Genomic DNA, 11,370 nt, shown 5'->3' with positions numbered 1-11,370 from the left:
TACCGTAAGAGAAAATATATAATTTCACTTTTTAATCGTATTAATTATTTTATATGTTAAATGGGCAAATCTTTTATTTTTGTTATTTCATTGTGAGAATTTTCAATTTTTTTCTATTCAAACGCTTCTATTAGATTTCTTTAAATATATGTCAACATGCCTATTAAATTACATATGTTACATTGACTTGCACATCAAATATTTATTTCTCTGATCGGGTTTTTGCACTTTAATTTTTTTTTATTCGAGCAAACCTTTGTATGTTTATGTATATTTTTTTATTTAAGTGTTTGTGCTTTCAAAAAAATTATTGATAGTGTATATATAATTTACATATGTCAATTTTTTTCTTTTTATATACATGTTAAGCTTCTAATATATCATTCTGACAAGATTTTCAATCCAAAACCACAGAAATTTTATTCTAAAATGCTCTTATAATCCAGACAAATTGAAGGATTTCAAAATGGTCCTTAAATCTTTTAGATTTTTTTTGGTTTTTTATTAGATTTGTTTGGCTAAATATTAAGATAAAAATAAATTAAAAATTTTAAAAAAATCATTAGAGTATCTCTTAGTCTAATAAATTGATCAGTTGGGCTTGAGACTCAAGATAGATCAATTGGATTAAACCGACCGAAAATACAAAAACTTTTTTTATTAAAAAGATTCAGACCCAACCCAACCATATGGATCGGGCTCAGCCCATCTTCATCTTTGTCTTTGTCGGCAAAAACCAGCAGATGCAGGATGTGAATTAATTCAGTCCTGCATGCAATGCATAAAAGAGTAGATGCAGGAGTCAAGGATGATTACCTTGCATAAGAGACAGATGTTAATACCATTATTGGTCTCTTGGCGTGGCTGAGAGGCTACTAGAATTGCTCCGGGTGTTGTTGCTGAAGGTTATGATGTAGAAGTTATAATTGCAAAAGGGAAGCTTATGGCGCTGGACTTGTTTAAGGTGCAATTACTCATGGTGAAATGAATTGCTATTGAAGGAGAAGCATGACTGTTGGTATAGCAGATTGCTGTTAGTGAAAGAAAAAAATGAGAGGGAGATGTTTGGTGGTAAAGAGGAGATGTGGGGAGGTTGATCTGAGAAGGAGAAGAAAACAAATGCTGTAATTAATGATTTTTTTTAACTCTCTTTTCACTTTAATTTCTTCTTTCTTAATGCACGAGATTCACCTTTATTTATAAAAAGATGGATATTTGATCTTTATTGAAAATAAATCTTCGCCATTAATTCAAATGAGAATGATCTTAATCATTTGGCAAAAATCATCATCATGAATTGTAAAATTTGGCAGCAAATATTAACTGAATCGATGTTTTTTGGGCAGCATTATGGTAGCGATAGAGACAAATAACCAACAAGAATCACACTCGAGTGTAGTATGGTGTCAACCTACAATAACAGTGTTTTATTTATTTTATTTGATGTAGAAATTAAGCATTAAATATTTTTGAAAAGTAGTCACTCAATCAGCTTTTCAAGTACAAAAGGTTAAAGATAATGAATAACAATGAGACGACAAATTGTTTGGCATTTCTTTTTATTTTTTATTTTTGTGTTGGTCAAAATGACATCATTTTGTACCAATGTATCGTTTCATTTAAATGAAACAATGCCATTTTGATATCCTTAGAGATTTGACTAAAATTTAATTTAGTCCCTTTTCTTTTGATTTTTTTAATTACATCCTTAATTGACTTCAAAGTTTTAATTTTATGTGATTTTACTCTTACCAAACTCAAATATCAACCTTGAAGTTTAACACCTTTTCATTTTGATTTTAGATTTATACAAATTAATCCTTAACTGACCATTTAACTTTCAATTTGCATTATCACTTATGTTTTCAACTAAATTGAGCTATTGAAGTTTAATGTTTTTTTCAAAAAGGTTTTTAGTTGTAAATTTATTTAATTTAAACTTTAATTGAATTCAAGTTTTGATTTTTTATAATTTTATCCTTGATTTCAATCAATTAACTTTGTAAAAATTAAGTTTGGTCATCTAAAATTCCAATCTTCTTGATTAAGTCTAAATTGGGCTCCCAAACTTAATTATTCACTAATTAAGTCTTTAATAAAATTTATTTCACCCAATAAAAGTATAATTAAGTCATGACACCTAATTAAACATTTTGTTTTGACTCAAATTAATTTTTAAACATAACTAAAATTTTAATTTGGCCAATGATTAAATTAAATTGACCTATTTAAAATCTAATTAAATCCTTTGACTTAATTTTTATGTAGATTCATTTAATTTAACCTTGAATTTGTATTATTTCTTTAGTCTTGGGTATAATAGGGTGTGATTAGGCTTTTAATTTTATCTAAAAATCTAGTTTGATTCTTCTATATATTTGAAACCCTCCTCAACTTGCTTTTGTTAAGTTTCTAGTTTTATTGTTGTTGTTATTATTATAATTAATTTTTATTTTAAAAAAAAAGGTATTTTTTTTCAAGGAGAAACCCAAAAATAGGTTATGATATCCTTTAAAGTAATAAAAACTAGCATCCAAAGGCCTTTTCATACTCGCACCCTATTTTTTTAGTTATACTCAAGTCAATCAAGAGATAATTTGGTATTTTAATAAATAAAAAATATAATTAAAAAATAAAAAATGGTTGGTGTGTGTAACACACATGTTAGTGTGCAAAGAACCTTTGTTGTCTTTAGACGACATGTAAGGCATCTCCTGACAACTAAACATAGCTTTCACGATGGTTTTGAGAGCATCACATCGAGCTCTTCCAGATGGTGGGGTGCCGTATGTTGGTGGAAGATCAATAATGGAACTTTGGCATACTATTTTTCCTCTCCTCTCTCTATTCTCTCTCCTCGCCTTAAGTTTTGTGTCTATCATTCCAAGAATAAAATGTGCTAAAAAAACTTTAAATTTATTAACCTTTGTTTACCTTATATAAAAACCTTTCATTTTATCATTCAAATCAACATCAAATACAATGTCAAGAACTCCAATCCCAATCAAATGTGTTTTTGCAAATTCCAACACCAATATTTCATATGCTTTAACCAACTCAACTTTCACTAATTGCTAAAATTGCTTTAATTTTTCTAATTGATTAATTAACAATCACATTATTATGATTTATAAAAATGACATTTGATGAGGTTGGTGATGTTATAGGAGTAGTAGGAGACAAGCATAGTTAATGGAGAGGTTAACAACATTAAGGATAATGAAGTTGGTGTTTTTAATGATATCCAGATCGATCGCGATGAAGCAAGCAAAAATGTAGGCAATTAAATCGATTCAAGACAAATATTGTAGTGTTTAGGTGAATTTTTAGAGGCATGCCTATCCTTTGAACTAATCTATTTTTCTATATATTTGTTTAGGTTTGAGAGAGAGAGATAGAAAGTCAAAGAGTGTGAGAGGTCAGTCAAAAATAATATATGATATATACTTGTGTGAAAATGTATTTTTTAAAAAAATTATTAATGAAAGATCTTGATGGTTAAATATGTAAATGATATATTTAAATTGATACAAAAAATTATCATGGAACATGTTGAAAGTAAGAATAAAAAAAAAAGAAAAATGGTTGTTTTTGAATTTTAAAGAGTAATATTGATCAATAAATAAATTGATTTGCAGGGGTACCTTGATAATTGGGCCACTCACTTAAGCTAGAGAAGGGACTTCAAATATATTAAATAGGTACCTAATGCTAATAAAATTTTCAAGTTATGTTATTGTTATTATTATTGAATTTCATTCTCTCATTCTCGATATTATTATAAAAAATAAGTAAATAAATGAACAATAGAAAGAAAAAAATATAAGGATGAAAAAACTTGATTATGTATTCCTAGTAGAAGGCTAATGATATCAAATGACCTTTGATGTTGATATTAATGAATGATAAATTAAAGTATTTAAAAGAATTTTATTAATTATTTTAAGTTTGGATAACTAATGATATCAATGAATTATATTAATGTCAATATTTATATAGATTTTAATTAGCTAATTTGGGTTGAAATAACTAAGAATGTTAACGGGTTACATTGATATTGACATTGGTGTAAAACTTGATCAACTATTTCTATTAGAGATTTAAGCGGTTGGAATGACATTTCTGAAGATGAAATTGCTTCTTTTAATTTTATCATACATTCTACTTTTTCCCTTAGGTCCTTTCTACTTACGGTTCTTTACTTGGATTCCACTTGTTAACTTGGACTTACCTGTAGTTTGAAATTTTAGGTAAATAAGGTTTCATTTTTTATTTTTTTATCTAATTTTTTACAACAACTTTTTGTGAGAGACAATCTCTATATATATATTTTTTTTATTAATGTGGGTATTCGAAACAGCTTACGTGCACCTCGATTAATCCTATAGACCCTAAAATTAATAATCACGTAAGTGTTTAGTAGCTCTAAAATGACTTGAACTCATAATTATTGGGAGGACAAACTTAAAACCTGATTAATTGAATTACCTTTTAAAGTTCACATGTTATATACCTAATTATATAATAACTATGTTAGACCTTTACTTTTGATGAATGAATGTAAATAAACTTTTTAAATTAAGATGTTTTTATAATTTGATGCATATATTTGATTTATAATTTTCTTATGATACATGATTATATATGAATATTTTATAATCATTATTATAATTATAATGAAGATGATATATGATGTCATATATATAATTATGGTACATGATTGTAATTATATATATTGAATCTACTAAAATTCGATAAATAAATAAAAATCTCTTGTTTTAAGAAGTATATTACATTAAAATAGAATGTATGACTACTATAATATATTTTGGTCACCTATTAAAAAATCATATTTTTAAATTTTGGATCCGCAAACCAAATTTTAACATATTTTTAGCTAATAGCATGTCCTTAAATATCCTAAAAACCTTAATAATTTCAATCTTAACACACCCTTTAATTATTTTAAGATTTAAAAATCAGATTAAATTAAAAAGTTTTATGGGCTCTTCTCTATTTTCGTGGTTAAGGAGCAAATCAACCTTTATTGAATTTTGTCTCTAAAATCAATTTATTAACATCTTAATATTTTTTTTTATTGTTAGAACATGACTAATTAAAATTTTTCTATCTCCTCTTTCTTTTCAATAATTTTTTCTTTCTTTTCTTAAAAGACATGAATTAAAATATAATAAAAATAAAGTTTTAGTATTGAAATTTATATACCCTAAACTACATAAACCAAATAATGTAAATTGAATTTTTACATATTTCTTAAACAATCACAATGTTTCTTAAGTATAATCCACAATATTGTGTATCTTAATAAATATTGCAATCACAAAAATACAAAACATTTTATTTTCTTTTATAATTTTATAGTAATTCTTCCAGTTTTATAAAACCTAAAAGGATAGAAGCAAGGCTACCTAGTTATAAATAAAAATCATTTCTAATTATACACGTATCCCCAAACTCAAAATTAAGCAATTTGTTTTTCTATTAAGCTCCTATTTTAAAGTGTGATCTAAACAAAAATTAATTAAAGAACAGTGCTCGTTTCCTTTTCTTTTCTTTGGCTGTTTTCTTCACTAAAACCCCTCTTAAACCCTAACTATTATCCTCTGCATACTTTTTTCATAGGTGGTATTCAGAGAAGTTTGTCAAAGGACAGTGGGGGAAAGAGGAGTGTGTTTCTGAGTGGCAAAAATACAGAGCTTGCCTTTCTGTATCTTCCATTTCCCTTACTTTCTTTTTCATATTTTCTCTTTAAAAATCCTGAATCCCATTGTTCAACATTTATAATTTTATTCGTTTATGTTTTTGTTATAGGAACATTTGGATGATAAGCATTTGAGTCGTTTTTTGGAAGCTGAAATAGTTCCATCTGATTTAGGAAAGCCAGTTGACGGTGTTTCTCAGTGAATTTTATACTTTAATCTTTATTTAACACGCTAGAGAACAAGTTAGAAGGTGAGTGCATTAGCTTTTGTGGGTTTGCTGCTTGTTTGTTTATATTTTTTGTAAGATGTGGTGTTGGATTAATTCGATCAAATGGTTTACTGGGTTGTTTGAGTGATGTGATTCTATGAAGAAATTGATTGCAAAATATTTTGATGAAAAGGTCTATCTGTCTCTATTTAATATTTTGATGAAAATGTCTATCTGTCTCTATTTATGTATCTGTGATATCTCCATGCTGTAGCTCCTCGCATGGTTTAAATTCTGTTCATGCTAGGTACATGTTCAGCCTAAAAGATTATCGTGCTTCAATTACAAAAGAAGAATCGGTAATTGTTATTATGAAATATCAGCTCATTTGTCTGTGTTTGCGATTCTATAGAAATGATGGATTAAATCAACATCTCTGGCAAACCAAGAACGTGCGTATTTTACTTTGACAAAATGTCTTCCTTGCATTTTGTGTTTTTGCTGTTTTTTAGCAAGGAAAATATAGGATGAATATACTAGTTATTGATTTTCGTTGACTGGTGATAATTGTTGTTTTCTTCAGGCAATAAATCTGCAGAACCTTCTAGCAAGCAAAACTGATAAAATGTATAATGATGGCATCTGGATGCAGACTATTATTACCATGCGCTAAATTGCTGGAGATGCATATCCATTGAATCTAGAAATTTATCTATTCTTTTATTTTTGTTATTTCATTGTGAGAATTTTCAATTTTTTTCTATTCAAACGCTTCTATTAGATTTCTTTAAATATATGTCAACATGCCTATTAAATTACATATGTTACATTGACTTGCACATCAAATATTTATTTCTCTGATCGGGTTTTTGCACTTTAATTTTTTTTTATTCGAGCAAACCTTTGTATGTTTATGTATATTTTTTTATTTAAGTGTTTGTGCTTTCAAAAAAATTATTGATAGTGTATATATAATTTACATATGTCAATTTTTTTCTTTTTATATACATGTTAAGCTTCTAATATATCATTCTGACAAGATTTTCAATCCAAAACCACAGAAATTTTATTCTAAAATGCTCTTATAATCCAGACAAATTGAAGGCTTTCAAAATGATCCTTAAATCTTTTAGATTTTTTTGGTTTTTTATTAGATTTTTTGGCTAAATATTAAAACAAAGATAGATTAAAAATTAAGAAAAAACTATTAGGGTGTGTTAAGCAAACACACTCTTAATCTAAGAAATTGGTCAGTTGGGCCTGAGGCCCGAGGCAAATCAATTGGATTCGATCGAAAACACAAAAACTATTTTTTTTTTTAAATAACTTATACCCAACCCAACCATATAAATAGGGCTCAGCCCATCTTAATCTTCGTCGACAAAAACCAATATATACAGGATGTGAATTAATTCAGTCCTGCATGCAACAAAAGAACAGATGCAGGAGCCAAGGATGATTACCTTGCATAAGAGATAGATGTTAATACCATTATTGGTCTCTTGGCATGGCTGAGACGCTGCTAGAATTACTCTGGTCATTATTGCTGGAGGCTATGATGTAGAAGTTAGAATTGCCAAAAAAAAAGCTTGTGGCGCTGGACTTGTTTAAGGTGCAATCACTCATAGTGAAAGGGGTTGCTATTGAAGGAGAAGCATGACTGTTGGTACAGGAGATTGTTATTGATGAAAGAAAAAATGAAAGGGAGATGTTTGGTGGTAAAGAGGAGAAGTGGGGAGGTTGATCTGAGAGAGAGAGAGAAAATGCTATAATTAATGATTTTTTTAACTTTTTTTTCACTCTGATTTCTTCTCACTTGATGCATGAGATTCACTTTTATTTATAAAAGATAAAAAATGGATATTTGATCTTTATTGAGAATAAATCTTGGCTCTTAATTCAAATGGAAATGATCTCAATCATTGGGTAAAAATCGTCATCATAAATTGTAAAATTTGGCTGTAAAGGTTGATTGGGTTGATCTTTTTTGGGCATCATCATGGTGGCTACATAGGCAAACAACCGACAAGAATCATATTGGGGTGTAGTATGGTGTCAAGCCACGAGAGTGGTGTCTTGTTTGTCTTATTTGATGTAGAGATTATGCATTAAATATCCTTGAAAAGTAGCCACCCAATCAACTTTTCGAGTACAAAAGATTACAGATGATGAATAATAGCCAGATGACAAGTTGTCCGGTATTCTTTTTTTTTTTTGTTGGTCAAAATGACATTGTTTTGGTTAAAATGCATCGCTTCATTTAAATGAAACGATGTCATTTTGATATCTTTAGAGATTTGACTAAAATTTAATTTAGTTTCTTTTCTTTTGATTTTTTTTAATTGCATCCTTAATTGACTTCAAAGTTTTAATTTTATGTGATTTTACCCTTGCCAAACTCAAATATCAATCTTGAAGTTTAACACCTTTTCATTTTGATTTTAAATTTATACAAATTGATCCTTAATTGACCATTTAACTTTCAATCTGCTTTATCACCTATGTTTTCAACAAAACTGAGCCATTGAAGTTTAACGTCTTTTTCAAAAAGATCTTTAATTATGAACTTCTTTAATTTAACCCTTAATTGAATTCAAGTTTTGATTTCTTATAATTTTATTCCTGATTTTAATCAATTGACTTTGTAAAAATTAAGTTTGGTCACTTAAAATTCCAATCTTCTTGATTAAGTCTAAATTAGGCTTTCAAACTTAATTATTTACTAATTAAGTTTTTAATAAAATTTATTTGACCCAATAAAAGTATAATTAAGTCATGACATCTAATTAAATGTTTTTTTTTTACTCAAATTATTCTTAAACATAACTAAAATTTTAATTTGACCAATGATTAAATTAAATTGACCTATTTAAAATCTAATTAAATCCTTTGACTTAATTTTTATGTAGATTCATCTAATAATTATTTAATTTAACCTTGAATTTGTATTGTTTCTTTGGTCTTGGGTACAATAAGGTGTGATTAGGCTTTCAATTTTGTCTAAAACTCTAGTTTGATTCTTCTATATATTTGAAACCCTCCTCAACTTGCTTTTGTTAAGTTTCTGGTTTTGTTGTTGTTGTTGTTATTATTATTGATTTTTATTTTAAAAGAAAAAAGATAATTTTTTTTCAAAGAGGAACCTAAAAATAGGTTTTGACACCCTTCAAAGTAATAAGAACTAGCATCCAAGGGCTTTTTCATACTGTCACCCTGTTTTTTTAGTTATAATCAAGTCAATCAAGAGATAATTTGGTATTTTAATAAATATAAAATATACTTAAAAAATAAAAAATGGTTGGTGTGTGTGACACATATGTTAACGTGTAGAGAGCTGTTGTTGTCTTTAGATGACATATGAGGCATCTCCTGACAACTAAGCATAGATTTCACGGTGGTTTTGAGAGCATCACATCGAGCTCTTCTAGATGGTGGGGTGCGGAAGATCAATAAAGGGACTTTGACAAACTATTTTTCCTCTCCTCTCTCTTTTCTCTCTTTTCGCCTAGAGTTTTGTGTCTAATATTTCAAGAATATAATATGCTAAAAAAAACTTTAAATTTATTAACCTTTGTTTACCTTATGTAAAAACCTTTTATTTTGTCATTCAAAACAACATCAAATACAATGCCAAGAACTCCAATCCCAATCAAATGTGTTTTTGCAAATTCCAATTCCAATATCTCATATCATTCAACCAACTCAACTTTCACTAATCGCTAAACTTGCTTTAATTTTTCTAATTCATTAATTAACAATCACATTATTATGATTTATAAAAATGACATCTGATGAGGTTGGTTACCTTGGAGGAGGAGTAGGAGACAAGCATAGTTAATGGTAGGGGTGAGCAAAAAAACCGAGAAACCAAGTAAACCGAATAAACCGAGAAAAAAACAACCAAAAAAACCGAACCGAAAAAAAAAACTGATTTTAAAAAAAAAATTATAAAAATTTTCGGTTCGGTTCGGTTTCGGTTTATGAAACTGGAAATCGGTAAAACCCCAACCGAACCGAACCGGTTCTGTTTAAGGGGTACTATAAATATGAAAAAAAAAACACTTTTTAATTTCTAAAACCTAATTAACCTAGACTCCTTGCAGCTGCTCCCTCAAAATCTTATTTGACCCAAAATCCTCTATGTAAATCAAAGCACAAATCATTAACGACCACTTCAAGATCTGTTCACTGCAACTCTTGATTTCACACAGGCTAGATCTTTACGTGCTTTAGTGATTAAAAGACTTTAGCTTTTTAAGGTTTTTTAATATAAAGTTTGGATTTTTATTCATGATGTTTGTGTTTTGTTTTTTATTATTTTATTTCTTGCAAATCTGGATTGTTTCTGATAGAACAACATTTTGGAACTGAAGTAAGTAAGCAGATCCTTTTCAAGATTAGATGCATGTACGTAGATTTTAATTTGTAGATTTTAATTTACAAATAGGTGGGCTCGATTATAAGCAATTAAATAGAATTTTGGATTGATCAATTTCAGCTGTTCTTTGACATGACTTCAATCCTATCAGTATAATCACACATGGGGTATCATCATCGATGATGGAAGTTAGAATCATTAATGTTAAAGAATTAAGAATATTACATCTTATCAAACTTTGCCCATGTTAATTGTTAATATTACAGCCCCTTCCCTGCATGTGTACATGGCTAAGTATTTAATAAATCATTTTTGTATTTAGCCAGTGTTGTTTTTGCTTTATAATCTATTTTTTAAATTAAATTTCATAATTTTTTTCTTGTGCTAGTCATTAAATTGATATATTTTTATGTATTTTTTTTATAATTTTAATATACTGATATAAAAAAATATTTTAATATATTTTTAATTAAAAAATATAGTAGTAATATACATTAGCACTTTGGCTCACAAAAAGAGTTAGTCTTTTCTAGTCTTTGCTGCATGCCAACTTTATGCAATGAAAAGAGCAATCCATATCCTTAAAACTAACTATCCATTTGATTTCTTATAAATTAAAATCTACGTATATGTATTTAAGTTTCTATTAGTTTGATAATTTCTTTGAATTTTAGTACATTTAAGTCTATTATAAATTATGGGTTTTTAAGTTTTAACATGTTTTTGTGATAACAGATGGAAAATATTCAAATTCAAAATGCTTCATCCACGAGCACAACACCAACATCAACCACTTCTCCAACTTCAAAAACTAACACAGAATCAACCAATGCAGGATCCACCACATACACAAAAGGTAAACAACCCGAAGTCCTTATATCTAGGAAAAGAAATGTTGAAGATAGAAAAAAGTCACAAATTTGGGATCACTTTACAAAACTTGATGTTGATCTTAAAGCCCCTAGAGCTGAATGTAATTATTGTGGAAAACATTATGCATGTCATACTATTGTTAATGGCACAAGTAATATGTGGAGTCATTTAAAAGTGTGCAAGAAGTT

At 28.0% G+C, this 11,370-nt stretch overlaps 1 protein-coding gene and 1 long non-coding RNA gene across 3 annotated transcripts in view; one reads left to right on the top strand and one right to left on the bottom strand.

Annotated features, from left to right (window-relative positions):
• Positions 1 to 9,778, bottom strand: part of APM1 (aminopeptidase M1) — a 23,223-nt gene extending 13,445 nt beyond the window's left edge. The window contains exon 1 of one of the 2 annotated variants that reach the window (XM_011021089.1): positions 9,737 to 9,778. In XM_011021089.1, coding sequence (XP_011019391.1) covers positions 9,737 to 9,763 — 27 coding nt within the window. In that variant the 5' untranslated portion in view covers positions 9,764 to 9,778. Of the gene's footprint in view, positions 1 to 3,378; positions 3,422 to 9,736 lie in introns of those variants that run through there. The other variant, XM_011021088.1, reaches the window with a different exon arrangement.
• Positions 5,593 to 6,543, top strand: LOC105122159 (uncharacterized). The gene is made up of 3 exons (XR_841650.1): positions 5,593 to 5,728; positions 5,833 to 5,973; positions 6,515 to 6,543. It is a non-coding gene; the product is annotated as an uncharacterized LOC105122159 (long non-coding RNA).
• Positions 9,779 to 11,370: the final 1,592 nt, after the last annotated feature.

The sequence above is a fragment of the Populus euphratica genome, unplaced genomic scaffold (assembly GCF_000495115.2).
Source record: "Populus euphratica unplaced genomic scaffold, PopEup_1.0 scaffold19.1, whole genome shotgun sequence".
Classification (NCBI taxonomy): Eukaryota; Viridiplantae; Streptophyta; class Magnoliopsida; order Malpighiales; family Salicaceae; genus Populus; species Populus euphratica.
This window is presented reverse-complemented; position numbering and strand designations above follow the sequence as displayed.